Below are 26,649 nucleotides of genomic sequence, written 5' to 3'. Positions count from 1 at the left end.
ATATAAATTAATTCTTAAAAACTATTTTAAAATTATAATTTTTTTGCTAATTAATTAGGAATTTAAATTAAATCATTAAAAAAAAATAAATACATGTTCATTTTGAATAATAAAAAAATAAAAGTGTAATAAAATAATTAAATAAATCAAAATTCATTAATTTTTTTACAATAAATTATGTGCTAATTTTACTAATTTTAAGCCTTTGTACAAGCTTTATTTATTAAAAAAATTAATTTATATTTTTCTGGTGATATACCATTTTAATATAAAGCTAAAAAGCTCAGTAAACATATAAACCAATTTTATTCATAATAATTTATTCTCATATGAAATAATTTGTAAGAGATTGTTCTTTCATTTAAGATTTTATTTTTATTTTTTAACAAATTTCAGATTTTATAAAAATAAAGAAAAATTTTATTTTTTTACTCCTAAGCGTTTTCATTGTTCTGGTTAGAAAATTAATTATCTACTAAATCAATAATTTATTACTAGCTAGCTTTATTTATATACAGTAAACTATAAGAAGAGCACCTAGCTGGGTTGTGAGAATAACTAAAAATCATGAAATTTTAAAATTAAAAATTTTTTATTTAATTTTTTTAATTATAAAGGTTTTATCAAAGGCAACATGTTATTTAAAAAATTAAAATTTTATTATTAAACTAAAAAAAATTCATAGATTGGCTGATTTGTTATAAAGTAATATAATACTTTTTTTATCACAAAAATCAAATAAAATCAACACCAGAAACATTAATTATTAAAATAAAGATAAAAATGAATCTTGAAGTTAAAATAAATAACATAAATTTTATAGATAAATTATTGATTGTTTTGTATTGATGTATGTATATATGTATGTCTGTCTGTCTGTGTGTCAAAATATATTTACACATTCTCAGAAAATTAAAGAAGAAATCAATTTTAATACTTTCAAGCTTATTTTTTTAATTAGTTAATCAAACTAGGATCAAACACAAAGTAAATATTAAACATTTCAATTTATTGAATTAATAAATAATTACATAATTAATATATAAATAAATCAACATGATAAACTAAAGCACAGATCTATTTTAAATGCAACAAATGAGCGAAAGAAGAAATATTGCTTCAATTTCTCAATTTTCTGATAGAAATGAGATTGATGGGGTTAAGTTATAACAATTATCCATCTCCTTTTTGAAAAATAGAAATTAATTGTTTGATTAAGATCTCTTAGACATTCCAATGAGGAGAGGAGAGTCCGTAGATATGGAGTAAATAAACGATACTAGCAAGGTTTAAAGTATGCATCAAGAAAGATAGAAACGCAAAAATGATTTATAGCTAATTTAATTAGAGGAGTTCGAGAATGACGATAATTATATAAAAAGGATTTCAAGCAAGAACTCTTCTGTAACAAGAAATAGCAAGAGCAGTAAATAGGAAGAATTATTTAAAGAGAAATTAGAAAAATCAGAGATGGATACGCAGAAAAGACTATCTGTTTAAAAAGGAAAATAGGAAAAATTGCTTAAACTGTAGTAATCAGTGAGGATTATGCTAATTATAAAGGAATTTTAACGAAAGATAGGCAGTAATTTAAGAATTTTAAGTAAATTGAATGAAATTTAACATAATTTCATTGGAGATAGTTCTACTATTTTTAATAAAAATAGTTAATTAGAAAGCTTTGCATATTTATAAAAAATAATTAATTGTTTTGAAAAGATTAATACTTAATGTGCATAATTAATATCTAAAATTCAAGTATTCTCTCCTTTCGGTGGATTTAGGTTAATATGGGATTGCTTTATTGGTATTCTAATACTTTCAATAATTTTCATCCTTAGTCTGATAGTCTTTTTTGGATTAGATGAGAATTAGTATTATTCCTACTTTAAATTTTGTTTCTTCACACTTAATTTTAATATAATAATTTATTTCAACACAGGAGTAATAATCAAAGGTAAATTAATAGTTGATCGAATTTAAATAGCGAAATAGTATCTGAAGAAAATGATGATCCTCGATTAAATAGGAATGATCCCTTTGTATTTTTAGATGATAAGCTACTAATTCAATAACAATTATTTGTAGATACTTAATATTTTATTTCTAGCCAAATTGTATGAATTTTGGAAAATTTAAGAAAGAGTCACTTATGTTTTAAACTACCAGAAAAACATGAAGAATACAATAGATTTATTAAGATTAGTTTTTATTATTATTTGTATTTGTCACACTTTCTGTTTATTCTGGTATGGAATAGCATCTTATGAGACTAGTATCGGCAAAAAAGATACCTGGCTTCATGCTTAAAATCTCATTGAAGAAAATAGCATATTAATAAGATATATATATTCCTTTTATTTTCTCTCTGTGACTATGATAACTGTCGGATATGGCGATATTACTCCTTAAAACCCTCTCGAAATGGTGTTCACAGTGATTACCATGTTTGTCACAGGCTTTTTTTGGGCGTATTCTCTGAACAGAATAGGAAAAATAATTTCTAATTCTGAAATGTAAGAGAAATCATACAGATAAAACATGTAAATAATTCATGATTTTATGCGCGTGGAAAACGTTGATTCTGGTCTGAGAGCTAAAGTTTCTAATTATCTCCAATATTACTACAAAGTAAATTTATTAATTAGTTACTTACACAAATTAAAATTTATTTTGAGATTACCCAAATAAAATCAATCAAAATTAATTAATAATCAATCAGAAAGAAAGAAAATAATTTAAAATTTACAGTTTTTATAATTAATTAAATTTTAAGTCATTCATTTATTAAATGATTTTTAAAGCATTTACTAAACATTTTTGCAGATAAAATAAATGAAATAAAATCTACTTTTTTATTTTTTATATTTGGATTTCCTCAAAAATTGACAAAATATTTTTTTAATTCATAATCTAAGTAATTTTATAATAATGAATGGATTATTTTACTTATTTTTTTAAGCTCATTTTTAAATTAATAAGCTTTGTATTTGATTATATTATAATAATGACTCTTTTAAAATCAGTTAATTTAATAAAGAATGAATAATTTGAAAGTCTATTTTTATATTTTAAATACATTTTTAACAAATAATGTTTTATAAATAAAAACAGAATTTTCTATAAATTTTAATAAAATTGATAAAAGAATTTGAAATATTCTTGACATTAATTAATAATCAAAAATAAATTGTGATTTATTTTTAAAATATAAAAAGAATTAATTATTATAATTCTATGTATTAAACAATTAAATAATTTTAAGGTTTCTCCTTAATTATTTATTAGAGCTAAATAATGATAATTCAAATAATTTTTTTATGAAATAATTAAAGGAGACTAATGAAGTATAGAAGAGCCAAGAGCACATAATAATTAATTAACTTTCTGAGTAGTTAAAGACAGATTTGATGAAGGAAGTGAAGGGAAAATACTTGCAGAATATACCTTTCATTAAACAGATGGAGTCGAAAAGCAAACTGATTTCTATCATGAATGAGGTACTTTTTTCGCCTGGTGAATATATTTTCCATCAAGAAGATTTAAGTGATTGCTCTTTATTTTATTTGGTGAAAGGAGAAGTTTAAGTTTTATTAGAAAATTAGAATGATAAAGAAAATCCGTTTTTAATAAAAAATATACAAAAATAAAACTACTTTGGAGAAATCTCATTCATCACAGGCTCTAGAAGAAGTGCTTCTGTTCGAGCAATAGACTTCTGCATTGTCTATAAGATAGAAAGATAGAAATTTCTTGATATTCTTAAATAAAGTTAGCTAGATTACGAGACATTCTGTATGATGAAGGAAGCTCTAATTTTAAAAAGCAACTATAATCTTTCCAAGACAGGATGCTTTTCTTGTAACTGCTAGTCTCATTTAATAAGCAATTGTCCTAGAATACACTTTACTGCCTCTAAGAATATTTTAGCTGTGAAGGCTTTTTAGTCTACGCCACATTTGAGTCATCAAAAGTTCGATAGAAAAAATAAAAAATTCAACCCCCTTCAGTTAGTCGATTTATGCTTAAGTTCAGCAATCAGGTTTTTCAATGATTAAATGGTAAACCAAAGCTTTGAAAGCAATCAATTAGATGAATATTTCATCAATTAAGAAGAAGTGGATGATATTTACAGCAACGAAAATTATTTTGTTATAAGAAATATTACAAAACCTCTAAACAGCGCGAAATAAATAAACTTACAGATAGAAGATGGGATAAAAGGAAGCTCATAAAACGCAATAATAAGTGACAATTAATAAAATTAATATTAACAGTATGAGTGCTCTGTAGTCGAAAATATTAACCAAAATGATGACAATAGCATTTAGAAGTATAACTCTTCTAATTTCCAAGCATATTTAGATAATGATTAGAATCCTGCTCTTGATTAAGTAAATATCAAGCATAAAAACTCATAATTTGAAATAGTCAAATAAAGTAATAATAATGATGAAATTATCTAATCTGCAAAGCTAAGGGAGAACAAACAAAGATAAATAAATAATGCCAAAAATGATGAATAACCTATTTACATAGTAAGCAGTCATGAATAGATATAAATAGATTAAAGCAAGCTTTAGATTAGTTCTGAAGATAGGATTTAATTAGAAAGTGATTTGAAATTAACATTATTTCCTGTGAGACAAAATAATTAAACAATCACAATACCTCATAATAGTAAAAGATAGAGTTTATTAAAGTAAATTAGTTACAAATAAGACGATAAATAGTAAGGAAAAGGAATGTAAAATAATGATATTAAAATAAATAGCTATGATTGTATTTAAAGCTGTCAAATCCCATTCTAAAAAATGGAGTCTTCAATAAAGATGTAAAATTCCCTTAGTGAGAATGTTAATGAAAATGGATAAAGCTGCGACGGGTTTAGCTCTTTAAGCAATACCAGTAAAACAACAAAAATGAATTTATTTAAATAAATAAAAAGCAAAACTTTAGCTCTCCAAATAAAAAAGAGCCAAAAACCTTTTTTCATTCAATCATAAAATACAATTTCTCCTAGAAAATCCGTTTAATTAGAAACGTAAAAAGTTCCATCTTCAATCAATATATCTGATGAATAAGGCAAATTACTTTAATTGATTGATCATAATAAGCAAAAATGTGCAAGCTTAGAGGAAAGCATAAAAAAGCCCGTTTTAGATTTTTAGAACCTCAAATTTAAGTCAATAAAAGAGGATCATCCCACAAAAAAGAGAATCAACGACTTCACTGACTTTTCAATTCCTTCAAGTTTTGAATTTAAAGCAGAAGAAAATACCCATCAAAAGAAAACTAACTTTTATGATTTTTAAACTGAATTACTTACGTTAAATGAAATGAAAGCAATAGGTTAGTAGAATATTAACTTTAAAACGATCTTGCCTACTGTATAAGATAATAATAAATTAATTTAATGCTTAAACTAAATAGAATGGGAATATTTGTCTTTGATTCTATTCGATAAAGCAAGAATATTTAAGTATTACTACCCTTTAAATAATTATACTTACATCATTCAAAAAATCAAAAAAGTTTTCTAATCGAAGAAGGACCTTAAAAGCAAACAATCCTTAAGAACTTGTTTGGTCTAAAAAACGAGAAGAAAATAATTGCATCAATTATTTTAAAATACACAGAAAAAGAATAAAAATATGCACTGAAATAATTTTTATATTTTAAAAGTTTTTTTTCTTAATTTTTTTTAGCAAATAAATTTTAAAATTATTAAATTATTCTGTATTCAGCTGAATCAAAAAAGCCTTATTCTGTCGATCACTAGTAAATATAAATAAGCTTATCTTTTAAGTTAAAACATTTTGTATGTATGTTAAGTCAATCAATAATATTTTAAATGTTCTTTTTATATAAATTTAAATCTGCTTTGAGCATTTTTTATAAAATTTAACTAAAAATAAATATTTAATTGATTCTTTTATTTATTTATTTATTTATTTATTTATTTTTAAACAATTATAAAAGTTTTATTTTTAATTCTATATTGCTAAAAGTATAAGATTAATTTTATTTATTCTATCTATCTATATTTTAGGTTAAATTATCCAATTACAAAATTTGTAAAATAAAACATATTTATATATTATTCAAATTTATTTATATTTATTAGTCCTATTTACACCATTTTTTATATCAATATATAATTTCTAAGACAACTAATCTTTTCGATTTGAGAAACTTTACTTCTAATTTTTATGATTCACAGATTTCGATATAACTTTTAACATAAATTATTTTTAAAAATTAAATTAAATTTTTTAAAAACATAATATATTTATTTCCAATCAACAAATAAAAAAAAGGATGACTTGAATAAAAATTTTAATTCATTATTATAATAAAAAATATGACAATCAAAAACTAATAAAATGTTTTTACTCAAAATCAACTTTCAAATTTAAGAGATTAGTGCATTTTCGTAAACCAGAACCTAAGCAGGAAGCACCTACAAAGCTAATTTAATTCATACTGTTTTAGTAATGAAAAAAAGATATATAGTTAGTTAGTTAGAATGAAAAAATATGAAATAATAAGAAATTAATTAATTAATAATAAAAGCAAAAGTTGAAAATGAAAAAACCAGTTAAATTAGCAAGGAATAAAATAAAAAAACACAAGCAGAATTTAAAAAGAAAAATAATTAAAATAAAAAGTAAATAAATAAATTAATTATATTTCTTTAAATTTATTTTATTTTAAAAATATCACAATACAATATTGATAAATCATTTTACTAAAGTTTAAATGTCAAATTTGAGAGATTTGTGCAATTTCCTAAACCAGAGCCTAAACCTATTAAACCTTCATCACCAATTGTATTATTGCTTTTTAATATTTAAGAATAAATAAAGAGTTAATTAGTTTGTTAGTTAGAAGGAAAAAAAGAAGAAATAATATGAAATAATAAGAAATTAATGCTAAAAGCAAAAGTTGAAAATGGAAAAATCATTTAAATTAATAAAGAAAGATAGTAAAAAGAACACAAGCAGAATTAAAAGAAAGAAAAATAGCCCAAAGAAAAGCTAAAAAATAAATTAAAAGAGTTAGTTAGTTAGTTATATTTTTTAAATTTATTTTTATATTCAAAAATATCACAATGCAAAACAAATAAGCTGTTTTTACGAAAGATCAAGTGTCAAATTTGAGAGATTAGTGCATTTTCCTAAACCATAACCTAAGTTTTATGAACTAATTTCATCAATGTCATTATATCTTTATAAATATTGAAGAAAAAATATAATAAATTAGTGAGTAAATAGTAAAAAATGAAGAAAAAATATGAAATAATAAGAAATTAATTAATAATAAAAGCAAAAGTTGAAAATGAAAAAATGAGTTAAATTAATAAAGAAAGAAAGAAGAAAAAAAACAAGCAGAATTAAAAAAAGAAAAATAAATAAAATAAAAAGCTAATAAATAAATAAATTAAAAGAGTTAATGATTTATATTATTTTAAATTCATTTTTATTTTTAAAAATTTCACAATTCAAAACATTTAAACTATATTTACTAAAGATCAAGTGTCAAATTTTAGAGATTTGTGCACTTTCCTAATTCAGAGCCTAATACTGATGCACCTTCACCAATTTAATTTCCACTTTTTAAATATTGAAGAAAAAAATGATAGTTAATTAGTTATATAAAATAATAAGAATTAATTAAAAATAAAAGCAAAAATTGAAAATGAAGGAATCAGTTAAATTAAAAAAGTAAGAAATAAATAAAAAAACTCAAACAGAATTATAAAAAAAGAAAAAATAAATTAAATAAAAAGATAAATTTAATATCACAATCCTAAACTATTTTTACTAAAGTTGAAGTGTCAAATTTGAGAGATTAGTGCACTTTCCTAAACCAGAGCCTAAGCCTGATGCACCAATTGCACCAATTTAACTTCCACTTTTTAAATTAAAATATATTGTTAACTTATCATTTTGAAGGAAAAAACGAAGAAAAAATATGAAATAACAAAAAATTGATTAATTAATTATAAAGTAAAGTTGAAAATGAAAGAATCAATTAAATTAACAAAGTAAAAAGAATAAAAACAAAAATAGCTCAAATAAAAAGCAAATAAATAAATAAATTAATTAATAGAGTTAATAATATTGTTTTAAATTTATGTTCCTATTAAAAAATACCACAATCCAAAACTAATAAACTGTTTTTACTAAAGTTGAAGTGTCAAATTTGAGAGATTAGTGCACTTTCCTAAACCAGAACCTAAGCCAGATGCACCAATTGCACCAATTTAATTTCCACTTTTTAAATTAAAATATATTGTTAACTTATTATTTTGAAGGAAAAAACGAAGAAAAAATATGAAATAATAAAAAATTTATTCATTAATTATAAAATAAAGTTGAAAATGAAAGAATCAGTTAAATTAACAAATTAAAAAGAATAAAAACATATACAGAATTAAAAAAAACAAAATAGCTCAAATAAAAAGCGAATAAATAAATAAATTAATAGAGTGAAAAATATTGTTTTAAATTTATTTTCCTATTAAAAAATACTGAAAATTTTATGAAAATTAATTTTGTAAAAATTTAGGATATAGTGTAGTTTGAGTTTCTGAGTTTCTGAGTTTCAGAGTTTCTGAGTTTCTGAGTTTCTGAGTTTCTGAGTTTCAGAGTTTCTGAGTTTCTGAGTTTTGAATGTATGACAGGTATGACAGATAGTGTAGTTTGTGTGATTTAAAAATTTTAATAATATAAATAAATTAAATTAACCTATCATTAAATTTTATATTTAAGATGTATTCTGAGTGCATTTTTATGTGCGAGTATTTCAATTCAATTCAATCACCAATTATATTTGCACTTTTTTAATATTGAAGAAAATATTTAGTTAATTAGAAGGTAAAAATTAAGAAAAAATATGAAATAATAAGAAATTCATTAATTAATAAAAATAAAAGCAAAATTTAAAAATTAAAAAATAAATGAGTTAAATTAACAAAAAAATAAAAAACACAAACATAATTAAAAAAAAGAAAAATAAATCAAATAAAAAGCTAATCAATAAATTAAAAAAGTTATTTATTTATTTTAAATTCATTTTTATTTTTAAAAATATCACAATTCAAAATAAATAAACTATTTTTACTAAAGTTGAAGTGTCAAATTTGAGAGATTAGCACACTTTCCTAAATCAGAACCTAAGCCTGATGCACCTTCACCAATTTAATTTCCACTTTTTAAATTTTGAAAAAAAAAATTATTCTATATATATACATATTTAGCTAATTAGTTAGTAAAGAAAACAAAAATGATTTAATAAGAAATGAATTAATAAATTAATAATAAAAAACAAAAGCTAAAAATCAAAGAATCAGTTAACACAAGCAGAATTAAAAAAGAAAAATAACTCAAATAAAAAGCAATAAAAAATTAAAAGAGTCAGTTAGTTAGTTAATTAATTAATTATATTATTTTAAATTCATTTTTATTTTAAAAATATCACAATCTAAGACAAAAAAAACTCTTTTTACTAAAGTTAAAGTGACAAATTTGAGAGATTAGCACACTTTCCTAAATCAGAACACAAACTTGATGCACCTAAAGCATCAATTTTATTTCCACTTTTTAAATATTGAAAAAAAAAAAAAAAAAATTGCTAATTAGTTAGTTAGGAGGAAAAAATGAAGAAAAAAATATAAAATAATAAGAAATTAATTAATTGAAAATAATAGCAAAAATTAAAAATGTAAATTAATAAAAAAAGAAAGAAAAAACATTATGAATAAAAAAGGAAAGGGAAATAAATAAATATAAATAAAATTAAAAATTAAAAAATTAAAAGAGATTCTAAAACTGTCTTAAATTTATTTTTATTTTAAAAAATATCTTCAATCAAAAATAAATAAACTATTTTTACTAAAGTTGAAATGTCAAATTTTAGAGATTAATACAGTTTCCTAAATCAGAACCTAAGCCTTATGCACCAATTGCACCAATAGAATTTCCACTTTTTAAATATTGAAAATAAAAAAAACTAATTAGTTGGTTAGAATGAAAAATGAAGAAAAAATATGAAATAATAAGAAATTAATTAATTAACCCTTTCACGCACGAGGGGGAAGTTTTTATAATTAACAATTAGGCTGCATAAACGAATAATCATTATCAAAAAATTTTTATGAAGATTAATCGAATACCTATTTTTAGTTGCCTTGCCCAACTAATTTTTAATTAAAAAATATAAACAAATAAACTGTTTTTTACTCAAGATCAACTGTCAAATCTGAGAGATTAGTGCATTTTCCTAAACAAGAACCTAAATCTTATGCCTCTTTATCATAAATTTTATCAGTATTAAACCTTTTTAAGAAAAAATATATAGCTAATTAGTTAGTTAGTTAGTTAGTTAGTTAGTTATTTAGAAGGAAAAAATAAAGAAATATTATGAAATGAATGAAATAATTAATTAATAATAAAATAAAAAATAGAAAATCAAAAAATAAGTTAAATTAATAAACAAAAAAAAAATGTAATTAGTTAATTATTATGAAATAAAGAATAAAAAATATCAAATATTAAAAAATAAAAAAAATATTTGAAAAAATAAAAACGAATGAATGAATGTAGATGAAAATTTCTATTAGAAAATATTGTAAATAACAATTAAATTAAAAAAAGATTAATAAATTTAGTATATATACCTCTTGCTTAGATCAAGATGGAGAACCTAATGCAATTCAAGTGAAGAGTTTAAAAACTTTTTTTATTAATAAAAATGAAATAATATTAATAAAAAGATAGATATTTACTTTTTTTAGAATGTTGAAATAATTTTTCTATTATATCATTTATTTTTTTTCTTTTCAAAAATATTGAATAGCAATTTATTAAAATTTAATTAATTAATTTTAATATTAATAAAGTAATTTACTTTTAACCAAATTAATTTAGATTAAAAGAACAAATAAATTGTCATAATTATCAACTAAAATTTATAAATTTGCTTTTAGGAAAGATATTCAAAAAGTTAGTGTAACATTTATTTATAAATCTTAATATTTTTATTTAAAACTTTTACTTAAAATGTAAATAGATAGAATCAAAGATTATTAGTCAGTCATATGTTGAAAAAAAATTTAGAATTAAAGAAATTAAATTTTAATAAATTAATTTTTATTTATTATTTTTTAATATAGTCCAATAATGAGAAAATATTTATATAACATATATTAATATATATTTAAAATATTCTTTATTTTTATTTTGCAAAAACATGTTATTTTGGTAAAAAATTTCATGCAGTCAATAAGAGCTTTTATACTTTATTGCATTATTCTTTTACATCACAAATATAGAAAAGAAAACACGAATTTCTATTAAATTTTATGATATTATTGTTTGACATATATTAATCAATAATAATTTTCTAGAAGAATTTATTATTAGATAAATATCTTTCATCACAGACAGGCTCTATAAGAAGTGCTTCTAATCGAGCAATATATTTCTGATGGTTTATAATTTAGAAAGATAGAAATTTCTTGATTTTTTTAAAAAATTAAGTAGATTTCAAGACATTATCTATGATAAAGGAAGCTTTAACTTTATAAAGCTACTAAAATATTTCCAAAACAAAATGCTTTTCTAGTAGCTGTTAGTTTCATTTAATTAGCAACTATCCTATAATACGCTTTACTGGCTTAAAGAATATCTTATATTTAAAGGCTTTTTAGTTGGCTGGCTCCTCATTTGAGTTATCAAAATTTCAATAAAAGAAATAAAAAATTTAAAATACTTCAGTTAGATTTATATCTAATTTCACCAATAATGTTTTTCAATGATTAAATGGTAAGCAAAAGCTTAGAAAACAATTAATTAGATAAATATTTCATCAGTTAAGAAGAAGTAGATGATATTTACACCAACGAAAATTATTTTATTATAAGAAATATTACACAATCTCCAAGCAACGCAAAATAGATAAATTTACAGATAGCTTATCTGAAAAGCTAAGAAAGAAAAAACAAATAAAGATAAATAATTAATTCAAAAAATTATGGATAACTCATGAATAGCTATAATTAGACTAAAGCAAGCTAAAGATTAGTTCTGAAAATAATATTTAATTAGAAAGTGACTTGAAATTAGCATTATTTCCAGTGAGATAAAATAATTAAATAATCACAACATCTCATAATAGTAAATGAAGAGTTTACTAAATTAAATTATTTATAAATAAGATGATAAGTAATAGGTAAAAAGAGTGTAAAATAATGATATTAAAATAACTAAGATAATAATAAATTAATAAAATACCTCAACTAAATAGAATGGGATTATTTGTCTTTGATTCTACACGATAAAGCAATAATACTTAAGTACTCCTACCCATTAAATAATTATAATTATGTCATTCAACAATCAAAAAAGCTTTGATCTAAGATGGATCTTAAAGTAAATAATCCTTAAGAACCCGTTTGATCTAAAAGATGATTAGAAAATAATTGAATCAATTATTTTAAAATACAATCAAAAAGTATAAAAATATGCACTGAAATATTTATTTCTAGTCTAATTTTTAATATTTTATAAAAGTTTTCATTCTTGATTGATTTTGGCATAACATTAAGCTTGGAAAAAATAAAATAATCCTTAAAATTATTTCATTTATATCAAAGAAGAAGAATATTTTAATCTTATTTATTTAGAATATATAAAAAAAACATATCTCTTAATGAAAATAATTTATATGTTGAGTAGATTGTTAATATTTTAAGTGTGATTTTGATATAAATTTAAATCTGCTTTGAGAGAGAGAGAGAGAGCATATATTTTTATTATGATTATGTGTAATATATTGCCTTTTATGCAATTTAATAGCGTATTATCATATAACACTTTTTTTATGCAAAAAATAGTGTTGAGTGGATTTATTAAAAAAATTAAACACAGTTCAGAAAGACAATAATTTTGCAAGGCAATTAATTTATGTGTGAAGTTTGTTGTAATTTTAATAAATTTCGTTATTAAGGTTAAATAAAAAGCAAGAATTACAGATAGAATAGGAGATGAGTGAGCGTAAATATAATAATGAAAGTCCTACAACAAAAAATATATATTAGCAGCCTAACTCTTCAAAAATTAACTTTATTGACAGAAATGAAAGCATCTTAGATTCTTTTTAGGAGGCATTTAACCATGTGAGAATAGCAGACTAAAGATACTAGTCTTAAGAGGAGTATTACGACATTCCTATGCGAAGAGGTGAATCTGTAGATTTGGAACAAATAAATGAAAATAGCCAAGCTTAAAGCTACAGTCACAGCTAAAATGTTACTTCAAATAAAATTTAAGATACTACAAGTAAAAAGTAAGCAACTGTAACGAGTAGCAAAACGAGTAGCTGGAGCAAATAATCCTCATAAGTAAACAGTCATGTAGAAGATCTAAATTAAGATAAAGTAGAATAATTAAAAAAGCTCAAATCAAGCATTTTTTCTATTAATTGTTAAAAAGATGTTAATAAATGTCAAAGACACCATCTTTCAATGAATGCAATTATACTCTTAAAATAGTTATAAAACAAAATTTTTAGCAAGTTTAGAATTTTTAAGAAATTGACAGAAGTTTAGCACAATTTTATAAATGATTAAGCTTCTTATTTCAGCAAAATTAGATCACTCTAGAGATTTCCATAACTACTTAAGATAGTTGATATGCTATAAGTAATTAAAAGTTATCTTATTTCCTACATTTCAAGATTACCAATATTCTCTCCTTATTCAGGTGCTCGACTTTTATGGGACTGTTTTATTGCTTTCATTATTATTTCTTTAATATTTATTCTTAGTTTAGTTGTCTTCTTCGAGATAAAAGAAGACATATTTTAATCCTACTTTCAGGTTTGCTTAATAATTATTAATTTAAATATCTTGATTTAATTAAATACTGGAGTTATTGTAAGAGGCAAATTAATTATCAATAGAATTGTCATTCTAAAACATTACCTTAAATAAATGCTTATATTTGATTAAATAGGAGCAATACCATTATATATTTAAGTATTAAGTAGTCATTTAGATCATAAATACTTTTCTATTTTTAATTTTCTGATTCTAATAAAATTATATGAGTTTATAAAAATTTCATAACGAGTTACTTATGTGCTGAACTATTAAAAAAACATGAAATACATGATAGATCTTCTGAGATTAGTTTTTATAATTGGATGCGTTTGCCATGTATTTTGTCTTTTTTGGTATGGCATAGCTGTTTACGAAATGAATTTAGGCAAAAATAACACTTGGCTTCATGCTAAAGGACTAGTAGAGGAGGATAACATACTAATCAAATACATATATTCATTTTATTTTCTATCAGTAACTATGAGCACTGTCGGTTATGGCGATATTACCCCTCAAAATCCTGCCGAAATGACATTCACAATCATAACGATGTTTGTAACAGGGTTTTTTTGGGCTTATTCATTAAATAGAATAGGTAAAATAATACAAAACTCTGAAAAAGAAGACAAGGCATACAGAGAAAACATGCAAATAATTCACACTTTTATGCGTGAAGAAAATGTTGATTCTGATTTGAGAGCTAAAGTATCAAATTATTTGAAGTATTATTACAAGGTAAATTCATTTTTTTCTTTAATTTTTTATTAATTAATGAATTTCATTTCTAAATTTACAAAAATAAATCAATAAAAAGTCATATTTGAATTAAAATTTGTTTGTTTGATTTAATGAAATTTTATAGAATGATAAAACATCAACCTAAAGGTTTATTAGTATGTTTATAAATAGAAGGAATTTATTAAGGAACATTGTAAATCTATTCATTAGTGAATAAAAAATAGATCTAAAAATATCTTTTTTTAATTTATTATCAAAAGTGAAATTAAATCATTTGGAGAAAAAGCTTATTATTGTAGTCAATTTAACAAATATTATAAATGGTGCAATGAAAATGTTTAAATTTAGAACATTTATTTATTTGATAATTGGTTGGAATTTTCTATTTTACTTCAATAGTTTTTTTTCGAATATTAAAATTAAAAAAGCAAAATGAACTTCTTGTAAAATTTAATAATTTCTTTTAATAATAGGAATCAAACGAGGTAAAGAAAAACTAAGAATAAATAATTATAAATTAACTTTCAGATTAATTGAAAAATGATTTGATGAAAAATGTAAGAGGGAAGTATTTGAAAGACATTCCATTTATTTCTTAGCTAAAGACTTAAAATAAACTTATTTCCATTATGAAGGAAATGCTTTTTTCTCCTGGTGAATACATTTTTCACTAAGACGAAGTTAACGATTGTTCTTTGTTCTTTTTAGTCAAAGGAGAAGTAGAAATTATTCAAGAAACTTCGCAAAAAAAGTAGGAAGGATAGATTTTAGTCAAAAAATTACAAAAATCAAGCTATTTTGGAGAGATCGCTTTTATTACTGGAGGGAGCAGAAGTTCATCAGCAAGAGCTATTGATTTTTGTGTTGTTTATAAAATGGAAAGATTAAAATTTCTTGAAATAGTTAAAGAAAGCAATGATGATTATGAAACATTTTGCATGATAAAAGAAGCTTTGCTCTTCAAAAGCAGCTACAATCTAATTCAATCAAAATGTTTTTCTTGTGGTGACAAATCTCATCTCATACAAGAATGCAATAAAATTCATTTTACAGTATCAAAAAGATTAATAGCTGCTAAGGCTTTCAGATCAGTTGCTATAAAGCAAAGATATCCCATTTAAAGAAGGAATAAAAAATACAGTGCACTTAATAATATCGATTACTGCTTAAATGATGCCTATAAAATATTAAATGACCAAATATTTAGCGAAAGCTTGGAAAGTTCTTATATAGATGAACAGACTATGGAGCAGCTATAAAGGTTAAAAACAAATTAAAAATATAGCTTTTTAAGTAATAAAAAAGTTTAAACTTTCTTAGAGGATAGAAAGATTTCTATTAACACGTCTGATCTACTAGCCGCGCCATAGATTTAAACGATGTATTTTGAGTAGAACTAAAAATAATAGCATGATGAATCTAGTCATAATGACTAATATACAGGATCTTAAGGGGGAAGCATCTTTAATTAATCTGAAAAAGAAAAGCCATCAAACCACAACTCTTAGTTAAAACAGAAGTCTCCTATTTCATCAGATAATTTAGAATCATTTACTGCTGCTGCTGATGAAAATCCTACTATTTTATTTAAGAGTTCGCAAGATATACAAAAACCACAGCATCAATAAGAAATATAATAAAAATAATAATAATAATAAGTTGATTGCGATCATAGTGAATTGTAAAAAATAATTGGATAAAACAATAAAGTGTTGAATACAGATGATGTAGTTCTTATCGATGTGAACTAATTAAATGACTCCAAACCTTAAATAATTACATAGAAATAACAATCTAATATGAAATAATATTCCAAAAATTTAACTGGATGCTAAAGCAACAGGCAAGCAATAAAAAGAATAACTTTTAAAAAAGACGAATTACCTAAAAAAAACTCAATCGCCTCAGAAGATTTGATACCAAGCAGTGAATTAATTTAGCCTATTTACGTTTAAAATTCAAATTTTGCTAGCATCAAAAACTTCAAGACAAATACAATTGAAGATTCTGATATCTAAGAGACTTCAGACACTGATACTAATAATTTTAAAATAAAAGCTCAAAGATATTTTCAGTAAATAAAATGCTAAAATATGGTTTAAAAATAGCAAAAATGCAGCTTTAGTTAGTATTAAAATACAAGCAGCAGTTCTTAAAAGAAAATACCTCTACCAGACTAATATATATAAATTTAATCGCAATTTAATATCTTAGAAGACTACAGTAGACAATCAAATTAGATTTTAGAAAGCACAGATAAATCTAACAATTAAGATCATTTTAGAAAGTAGCTATTTGAGTAGCAAATCAGTAAATATCCAACTATCGATTAGCAAAAATACAAGCGTCCTGAAAGAAGAAAGAGCACAATTACCTAAGAAACTAATTTTTAAAGCTTTTACCCTAATTAAAAGAATTTAGAGTAATTTGTTATACGTTCTTAAGTATTTGAAAACCAATATTTCGAGCGAATTCAGTAAAAATAGCTCAAATATTCTCCTGAAATTTATGAATAAAAATAATCTAAAATCTTAGATTTCATCCAATAGTTCGAATGGGAGTTTTTAGAAATGCAGCTATTCGATAAAATTAAAAATTTTTAGTATTACTATCCTACATTTAATTTTAATAATGTCATTAAAAAAATCAAATAGTAGCAGCAACCAAGAAGAACTATACACTCCAAAAGGAAAATCCGTGCTTGTCTTATCAACGGACAAAGAAGAAAGCCAATCTTTGACAAAAATGGCCTAGGAAACTAAAATATTTTTTAAAATAACTGAATAAAATAATTAAAAAGATTTATATAAAATAATTTCCATTCTAATTTAAAAAAAGACTTGGATCAAAATACTTATTTTGATAATAAATTAACTTATTTAATTAAAAAATACTAACTAAAATTTATGTAGAAGACAAAAATTATCTAATAATTAAATGAAAAATTGCTAAAATTTCTATTTATATTCTTCATAATCCAAATAAATTTCAAATTATCTAATTAAATTAAACATCTCTTTTTATTTGACATTCTTGTATTATTTTATCAAAGATTAAATAAAAAACTCTATCTTTTTTGGAAATCATAGAATGGATTAACATTTCAATAAAGATAATAAAAAATCTCTAAATCTTTTTTATGCAATAAAAAAAGTTAATATTGTAAATTTAAAAATATTTATTTATTTCTTATTGTAAATAATTCATGAAAAATGTTAGTAAACTATTTATCTGTCAAATATTGAATATATAAAATTTATCTTGCTGTAAAATCATAAAAAAGCATAGCAATATCAATAAAGATTTTCAAAAATCCATTATTTTTTTATATCATATTAAGTAGAAAATATTTCTAACATAATTATCTTGCATAAAAATTAATATTTTAAATAAATAAATAAAAAAACATGAAAGACGCTTGTGATTCGGATTCTAAAAAGATATTTCAATTATTTATTTATTTTAGTATTATTATGAGAATTAATTTATAAATAAGATTTAAATAGTAATCAAATAACTAAAATTTATTTATTTAATTAATAATTATAAAATATAAAAGGATGAATTATTAATAAGTGTAATTACAAATGATTTGTTTAAAAGTGCTCATCTAAGTTTTAAAAAAATTTTAAAGCTAAAATTTATTTAATAAGAATTTTAGTTTATTTTAATAATATTTCATTAAAAATAGTTTTCTTTCTTTCTTTAATATAATTTATTAATAAAATTTTGAAAAAATTTTTGATTATTTATCTTATTTTTAAAAGAATTAGCATTCTATATATTTTTCAAAAGAGGTAGATAAAAGTATAATTTTATATTAATTTAATTTAAAAGTATTAGAAAAGCTAATTTTAAGTAGTAGAAAGATTATTTATCTGAAGGTAATCCAAGGTATAGAAAAATGAGATTTGGATTTATTTTGGATAGCAAAACATAAGCTTATCAGTTTAGAGTATTTATCTCATTCTGTTATAGGTTAGTAGTCACTTTAATCAATCATAACGAAAGTACAAAATTTTTTATCAAAATTATTGTTTGATTTAATTAATTAATATTGTCTATTTTATAGCATCTATTTATCTATCAATCAATCTATTTATTTATCTGTCCTTCAAATCAAATAGACACTTTCATTGTGTGATTTTGAACGGATAACTACAGATAATAGATTTTTTACATTCGAATGTTAGTGAAAATTTCATTGAAACTTATTTACTAAAAATTATTAACATTGTTTCCTGAATTAAATAAAGCAAGTTGATTGTCTGTTTCATACCAATAAATTCTATTTAATTGTCAGATTATTTTTGATAAATCCTAAATTTCTAAAGAGTTTTTCTTACAAGTCAAAAGAGTTTAAAATTTTAGAAACATTTCAAATTAAATATGCAGAAAACTCACTAAAAAAGAAATAAATAACTGTTTAAAACCCAAAGAAGATATTATTAAATCAATAGACAAACAATATGAATGAATGATGGCTGAGGAAATTACACATAGAAATGAGCGAACAAATAAACAAAAAGTGGAAAGAATAAATTATTGATTATATCAGAAAAAATCAGTAGATGCTATAAATTTTGTATTTATAAAGGGAGATTTGAAAGAATTTTAAATAATAATTAATCAAAAAAAACAAATAAATTTAGATAAAATGAGTACCCTTTTCTTCACCCAGACACAAACATGTTACAATCAATTCACCAACAACAAAACTAACACTTAATAGTAACAAACCCAATGAATTAAACACAATTAATAATGAATGAAGAGGATTAATCTTAAAATTAACCTTAAATGATGTTCGTCAAGATGGACAGCTAAAGAATTGCATCATTCGACTGGAAAAAACAAAGTTATACAAATTAATTAGAGGAGGAAAACAAATTTTTATAAGACACTTAAGAGGCTACTACTTTCAGTAACTGTAGCATGTGCGACGACGTTAGCACAGTAGACGGAGAGGAAGATAATTTACAGTATATTGCTAGTGAAATCCTTAAAGAGAAGAGATCTTACTACTACTAAGTAAAAAAGTAGGCAGTAAAAAAGATGGTTTTGGGAACCAGATAAACAGAAAACACTAAGTAAAAGCGCTGGTCTTACAGTGAGGAAATCGCTTTCTGGTAATTGTTAGCTTAACATGGAACCAACTTCGACTTCATCTCTAAAGAAATTAAGACAAAAACCAGAAAATAAGTCATGCTTAAATTCAACCGCGAAGACAAAAAAAACAGCTCTGCAGTTGATTAAGCTTTAAAAGGCTAAATTCCTGCTTTCATCTAACCCCAAAATACCACCACTCAAGGCTAATGAAAACCCTTTTTCTCTTTTCTCGTGATTAAAAACAAAAAAATATACTTTAATGATCCTTTCCCTCCCTCTCTCTCCATTTATATATTAAAAAATAAATAAATAATAATAATTTACTCCTTAAATCCATCGAATATTTGAATAAAATGAAAATAAATAAATAAATAATACTCTATTCAAATTGATCAATCAATAAATTTATGAATGTCCAATATCAATAACTCAATCATTATATCTGTTTATATATCTAAAAATAGGAAAAATCAAATATATATTCTACCAATCTGTCTATTTTATTTACCTATCTTAGTATTCAAACAATAAATCAGTTTATTTTCTTTTAAAATTCAATTCAAATAATTCACTCAATTAATAAATTATCCATTTATTTATAAAATAAACACTACTCTATCTTTTTAATTGGTTTTTTTACTAACTTGTTTATCAAATCATAAATACATTGCTACGCTTTATTAAAATTCGCATTTATTCACTCTATCTAATTAACCTATGGCTTTTTTTGACTACTAGAAGTATATTTAATATTGCCTTAGATTTTAATTTGAAATTTAAATTGCAATAATCATCAAAATAATAATAATTTACTCCTTAAACCCATCTAATATTTGAATAAAATGAAAATAAATAAAACTCTATTCAATTTGATCAATCAATAAAATTATGAATGTCCAATATCAATCATTATTTCTGTTTATATATCTAAAAATAGGAAGAAACATATATTCTATCATATCAATCTATCTTTACTTATCTTAGTATTGATACAATAAATCAGTTTATTTTCTTTTAAAATTCAATTCAAATAATTTATTCAATTAATTTATAAATTATCCATTAATTTATGAAATAAACTCTACTCTATCTTTTTAATTGGTTTTTTTCTCATTCATTTTTAAATCATAAATAAATAAATACATTCCAACGCTTTTCGTATTTATTCACTCTAATTAGCATAAAGCTTTCTTTGGCTTCTAGAAGTATATTTAATATTGCCTTATATTTTGTTTTCAAATATAAATTGTAAAAATCTTCAAAACGAATGAAATAAAACAATAAACGAAAAATTTTTCATATTAAATAATAATTTTTAATTCAAATTTTGATTTTGCAATATTATAAAATCACCAAAACTTCAATGCTGATATTTTGATAAATTTATTTTCAAAAGAATTAATTATCTATGATATATCTAAAAAATGATATCTAATTATCTATATAAAATATAAATATATTTAAATACAATTCTTGATTTTTAATTATAAGATAATTTAGATATTTAAAAAATAATTTAATATACTAGATTAAATATTTTTAGTAAGATAAAATTCATTAGTTTTCTGTAATAGTTGTAGTAACACTTTTTTTATTCAAATTATTGAGAGTTTTGATTGCTATCTAATCCTAAAATTGGAGTCCTTAATTTTAAACTTAGAAATTTTATTCAGAATTAATTGAAGCCCATTCGTCTTAGTTAACATTTACTTAATCGAAAAAATTATTTTGATTATCTAAAGTTTTTTACGATTATAAATTTTTTTTTAATATTATGTTTGATTTTTAGGTTAATAGCAATGCATTTGTTGGTGAAATATAACTATTTAATGGTGAAGTTAAAAACATAAAAGGAGAGTTCTGTATATCTTCCAATTTATTTTGATCAGAAAAATTTAAAATAGGAGAAGTAATTAATTTGTGGTTCGTCTGTAATTATGTGTTATTGATAAATTGAATACGCAAAGTGCTATTTTTTTAATCTTTAATTTTAAAATATTAATAAAAATGATATTTAATTAATGATAAATTTTACTAATATTTTGGTTTATTTTTTCTAAAGCAGGTTGACTTATCAAAAGGGACAAATTATTTTTTATTTTTTTCCAGTGATAAAATACTTTTAAAGAAACTTCAAAATGCCTTTATATTTTATTTAGACTTTTCTTGCTAAGTATCTTAGATAAAATAAAAAGAAAAGCTCTTCCAAAAGCATTTGTCTTCGAAAATAATTTATGATATAATATGATACAAATAACTTTGAAGATGAAATATAGATATATCATTAACATGATTATGTTAATTAGAAGCTTAAATTGAACTATGCTTTTTATATTTTCTAGAATGATTAACAAAATCAAATTAAAAAAGCACAGTCTTTCCATTTTCATCATTTTATTATTTAGGAATGGATTTGACTTGTTCAGATATAGCAAGTAAAAAACCATAATAATTATTACTATTAAGTACGATAACTATTGGTTGTTGCTATTATATAGAGTATAAAATAAGACTATAAATACTTTTGTGTATATTCTCATAAATTCCCAATAGTACTTATTTTATTTGTATTCAATAAAAAAATATCCATAACAAAAAATCACTGATGGATTTTTTAAATTCGATGACTTTTTAAATAATTTGAAGAAAAAGAATGCAGGTAGGCTAATCCAGAAGATTAAAAGTGGAATTCCTATGTAATATTAAAATGATAAATATTCTTATTAGTTGCATTATATCTGAAGATCCTCTGTAAAGTACCTCTAATCTCCTATATTCCTACACGTGAGAAATTTCGCTATTAAACTTAAAGAATCGGGCTACATGAACGTATATAAAAAGTAGAGAGCGTTATATCTGTAATAATTTTTCTTTAATTTCACTTAGTTCATTTAAAAATGCTCTGCTAGCAAAATTAGAACAATCATAATCAAAACAATTATTAAATTATAAAACTATGAAATCACTAATTTAGTTCTACCTTATCCATTCTTATTAATTGTTTCAGAAGGCACTAAACAAAGTGAGCCAATAGCAGCATATGAAGAGGGTTTTCCAATTGTATTTGGTAAAACTGATATGAACGATGGAAACTAATCAATTTATCCTATCAAAATTAACTGAATTTGAAGGTAATTCATCAAACACTTAACATAAAAAGTATTTATAAACTTGTACTAACTCACTGAAATAGGAACCAAGTTCATCAGTCTGACATAACTATTTTTGATAAATTTCATTAAATAATATTTCAAAAAATATTTTGAAAGAAAATCAAATTTTATTTAAAAAGGAAAATGATTTAATTTACTTGCATTTTAAGTATAAATTTAAGTTTAACACGATTGATTATACTTAGAAGAAAAGATAGACGATAATGATGGAAGTAGATATGATTAAAAAAGCTATTTAGTTTGATGTCGCGCTACACTTTTAGCAATTGCTTTTAGAACTGTTTTCACTATATCTATTAGGCCATATCATACCTGAATAATCACATTACTCACACAAAGGGCCAACATATCCTTCGATGCAGCCGAATTAGGTATCAGATTTTAATTCATTACAAGATTCTTAATATTTTGTGCATTCAAAAATTTAATCTGACAAATTAGATGATCTCCAATAACCTTATTTCAATATAAAATGATCGAATTCACATATTTCTGCCTCTTAAGGACATTGTTTGCATAATATTTCACTCTATTTATATTATGAATAATTTTACATAGAATAGTGACCTACATCACATGATAAGCATGATCTTATTAAACCATTTAAAGAATGCTCTATTTCTCCTGCTTTACAATTTCTGAAATTAATTTCTACAGAAATTTATGTTGGTGAAATATAATCAACCAATTAATATTGTAAAATTAAGAATTAAGTAGATTGAGGTATTGAGTTGATTTATAAAGTTTTAAAAGGAAAAGATTTAGTAGTTTCATTGAATGAATTGTAATTTACACTTGATTCTCCAACAAGCTAGACTAAGCTTGAATTAAATACTATTAAATGAGCATTCCAGTACTAAATTTCATTTTAAATTATTTTAGGATAAACTCCTTATTTTAAAGAATTTGAAGAAAAATTTATATGTTTTCCATTTTCATCCATAAAAAATATATCAAATTCTAAAGAGCCTCCACTTTAGAAGTTATTAATCCAAACCTTTCCAAGAGGAATATTACTTTTAAATGTAAATGAGTCTTTTTATTAAGAAAACGATTAAATTGAAACCTAACTTGGATAGGTGGCAATATTGTCTCCGTATATTTCAGCTTTATTTTGGACAATTTATCCTTTATTTAAAAATACAAATTATTCAACTCCTTTTATTCTTATTCCTCCTCCAATCAATGCAGTATTTTACTTTATATTTGTAGTTTAGTCTAAAAATATATTTTTTATTGTATCAAAGACAATTGCTCCTCCATTTGCATAAGCGATATTATTTATAAAAATGCAATTCTTTAGCTCTATATTTTATTGAATATTTTAGAAATAAAGAGCTCCTCCTTCTAAAGCTGTGTTATTTTAAAATGTACTATCCTTTATAGCTATTTATTATGATGATTAAAAAACTATATTCATGTTATTAAGCGTTGAAGTAAAGTTATTAATATTAGCATAACTACTTTCAATTTAGATCATAGCAATATTCTATGCATTTTTTTAATTAATCTATTACTGATCTAATAATTTGTAAAAGTTCTTCGTTAATTAAAAATTACTCAAATTGAGAACATCATCTGTTAAATTTATTTATGTAGTTTAATCTTCAAAATAATTGAAAGCTCTTAATAGTTAAATATTTTAATTTTAATAGTATTAAGCATCTTAAATTAAAGTCATTTCGCAGCCACTTAGCAAGAAAATTGATTAGCCTAAGAATTATTTTTGTAAGTTATTTCTTACTTAAATATTAAATATTTTAAGATTTTTGACTTCAACAAATTGTATTAAATATTACTATATTACATTCTATTCAATGATTAAATTATCAATCTAAATACTATCAATTTCTTCAAATAGTAACACTGTTGCCAAATTTTAGATATTTAAATTTCTGATTTCTAAGTTATAAATAAATAATTGGCTACAATTCAAAAAGTATATAAAAGTACTAGTCTATTAATCAGTATTTGCTTACTATTTTTATACTTGTTTATCAAATATCGAATCAATTATTAATTTATTTATTTTTACAACTTTCTTGTTTTTAACAGTTAACATTTTACCTGCAATAGATTATTAAAGGATAGAAGAGCTTTCAATATTTATTTATTAGACACTATCACTAAAACTATACTCTCCTAAATCTTTGAAATAGAAGTTAAATTATTTTATTGATGCTTGGTATTAAAAGTAACTCAGACTTTAAGTATCCAGTTATATTACTTTGTTGTCTTATGGTTGTAGAATTATTTGATTTTTTTATTAGTTTAATAAATTCAAAATATTTGTGCTATCTTTAATATAAATATAATATGTTTAAGATAAACTAGAAGAAGCTTACTAAAACAATAATTATTTTTGCAATTAGAAAGGATTTTAGACTGAAATGACTGAAATACATTAATTTAATAATAAATTTTGATTTTAAGAAACATCATAGATATAATCAAATATATTGTTTGTTGTGAATCCAATAATCTACAGCTTTGATGTAATAATATCATAATTATATTGCATAATCTGTGGATAAGAAAGCACTTATGAATCAATAAGTTTAAAAAAATCATAATTATTTGTATTGTAATAAGGGACATTTTTATTAATTTAATAAATGTTAATTTTTTAAAGAAATACAATTACAACTATTTGATCATTTATGATAATAGTTTAATATTATTATTATCTTCTAAAATCGTCCTTTATAAAAAAGAGAAACTATTAAGTACTTCTTAAATGAAAATTTAATTAGCATGATGTTTGTAATATAATATATGAGTCACTTACTAATAAAGTATTGTATCTATTATGAGCAAACATCATTTTACATTCAACTGAAAAGTCTTTCATTTAAATAGTATAAATTTACTTGAACTAGTTAAAGTGTATGTAAATTTAGTTATATAATTCATCTATAAATATCTATTTTAACTCTAACTAGCTAGCTTTCAAATTTTGTAGAGCATTTGTTAATCCCAATAAATCGATGTTTTTAATAGGAGTTTAATTATTTAATAATATTTAGTTATCTGTAAAAGTAATCAACTTTCCATATTAAAATGTAATCCAAATCTAATTTTAATAGTATATGAAACTTATTATATTTTGGCTTATTTATTATGTAATAGTATAAAATTAGTGAGTTATTTTATTATAAGCGGAAACTTTTCCAGTTGAGAAACCAAGCAAAAGAATCTACAAATTCTAGTTTTTATAGTATTGTTTTAAGATTTCTATTTCTTAGAATTAAAATTAAAACAATATTCTATTTTGCTGATAAGAATAATGAATAAATTATGAGCTAACTGTTATAAAAATATCATCATCTAGAAATTCTTTGATAGTTAAATTGCTAAATTTATTAGAAAAATTGGAATTGCTAATCATTCCAACTAAATTTTGATAGACAAGAAAATAATTGTTAAAAAATAAAATTACGACATTATTATTTTAATATTGATATAACCCTAGTAATTTATCATCAAACTCTGTTAAGTAATCATAACTCTAATTATTGTAACTGTATAAAACATTATTAGAGCTTGCAACAATAAATATATTTTTTAAAATAATATATTTATATCTGATAGTTTGATAAGCTCTAATAAAAGTGCCTATCAAATTATTGTAATTTAAAATGTAGGCATATTACTGATTGTAAATTATAAAATTTCCAATTTAGTAATCAATCTATCCATTAAATTAGGAATTCCCATTAAATTCATCTATATTTAATATAG

General features: G+C 22.0%; 7 protein-coding genes across 7 annotated transcripts; 4 read left to right on the top strand and 3 right to left on the bottom strand. All coding sequences in view use genetic code 6, as the record gives it.

Annotated features, from left to right (window-relative positions):
- Positions 1-1,086: 1,086 nt before the first annotated feature.
- On the top strand, positions 1,087-5,663 carry TTHERM_00854350 (cyclic nucleotide-binding domain protein; the record flags this gene model as incomplete). Its single annotated transcript, XM_001014501.2, has 5 exons — positions 1,087-1,585; positions 1,760-1,807; positions 1,943-1,957; positions 2,111-2,631; positions 3,336-5,663. The coding sequence occupies 5 exons, from the start codon at positions 1,087-1,089 to the stop codon at positions 5,661-5,663; spliced, it is 3,411 nt and encodes a 1,136-aa protein (XP_001014501.2).
- A 487-nt stretch (positions 5,664-6,150) lies between these two features.
- On the bottom strand, positions 6,151-10,831 carry TTHERM_000854321 (hypothetical protein; the record flags this gene model as incomplete). Its single annotated transcript, XM_012797339.1, has 10 exons — positions 6,151-6,235; positions 6,397-6,486; positions 6,753-6,842; positions 7,141-7,192; positions 9,182-9,216; positions 9,515-9,604; positions 9,901-9,990; positions 10,248-10,343; positions 10,685-10,740; positions 10,793-10,831. 10 exons carry the CDS (start codon positions 10,829-10,831, stop codon positions 6,151-6,153), a joined length of 723 nt encoding a protein of 240 aa, XP_012652793.1.
- Positions 10,832-13,051: 2,220 nt separating this feature from the next.
- Positions 13,052-13,535, top strand: TTHERM_00854320 (hypothetical protein; the record flags this gene model as incomplete). Its single annotated transcript, XM_001014498.2, has 2 exons — positions 13,052-13,444; positions 13,500-13,535. 2 exons carry the CDS (start codon positions 13,052-13,054, stop codon positions 13,533-13,535), a joined length of 429 nt encoding a protein of 142 aa, XP_001014498.2.
- A 230-nt stretch (positions 13,536-13,765) lies between these two features.
- TTHERM_000854319 (hypothetical protein) lies at positions 13,766-14,033 on the bottom strand (the record flags this gene model as incomplete). The annotated part of the gene is made up of 2 exons (XM_012797338.1): positions 13,766-13,890; positions 13,991-14,033. 2 exons carry the CDS (start codon positions 14,031-14,033, stop codon positions 13,766-13,768), a joined length of 168 nt encoding a protein of 55 aa, XP_012652792.1.
- A 134-nt stretch (positions 14,034-14,167) lies between these two features.
- TTHERM_00854310 (cyclic nucleotide-binding domain protein) lies at positions 14,168-17,409 on the top strand (the record flags this gene model as incomplete). The annotated part of the gene is made up of 2 exons (XM_001014497.3): positions 14,168-14,623; positions 15,100-17,409. The coding sequence occupies 2 exons, from the start codon at positions 14,168-14,170 to the stop codon at positions 17,407-17,409; spliced, it is 2,766 nt and encodes a 921-aa protein (XP_001014497.3).
- A 1,981-nt stretch (positions 17,410-19,390) lies between these two features.
- On the top strand, positions 19,391-19,945 carry TTHERM_00854300 (Myb-like DNA-binding domain protein; the record flags this gene model as incomplete). The annotated part of the gene is made up of 1 exon (XM_001014496.3): positions 19,391-19,945. One exon carries the CDS (start codon positions 19,391-19,393, stop codon positions 19,943-19,945), a length of 555 nt encoding a protein of 184 aa, XP_001014496.4.
- A 2,886-nt stretch (positions 19,946-22,831) lies between these two features.
- On the bottom strand, positions 22,832-24,388 carry TTHERM_00854290 (transmembrane protein; the record flags this gene model as incomplete). The annotated part of the gene is made up of 3 exons (XM_001014495.3): positions 22,832-22,954; positions 23,090-23,437; positions 23,702-24,388. 3 exons carry the CDS (start codon positions 24,386-24,388, stop codon positions 22,832-22,834), a joined length of 1,158 nt encoding a protein of 385 aa, XP_001014495.3.
- Positions 24,389-26,649: the final 2,261 nt, after the last annotated feature.

The sequence above is a fragment of the Tetrahymena thermophila genome (genome assembly GCF_000189635.1).
Source record: "Tetrahymena thermophila SB210 genomic scaffold scf_8254663, whole genome shotgun sequence".
Classification (NCBI taxonomy): domain Eukaryota; phylum Ciliophora; class Oligohymenophorea; order Hymenostomatida; family Tetrahymenidae; genus Tetrahymena; species Tetrahymena thermophila.
The sequence above is the reverse complement of the archived record's forward strand: the minus strand, read 5'-3'. Positions and strand labels throughout refer to the sequence as shown.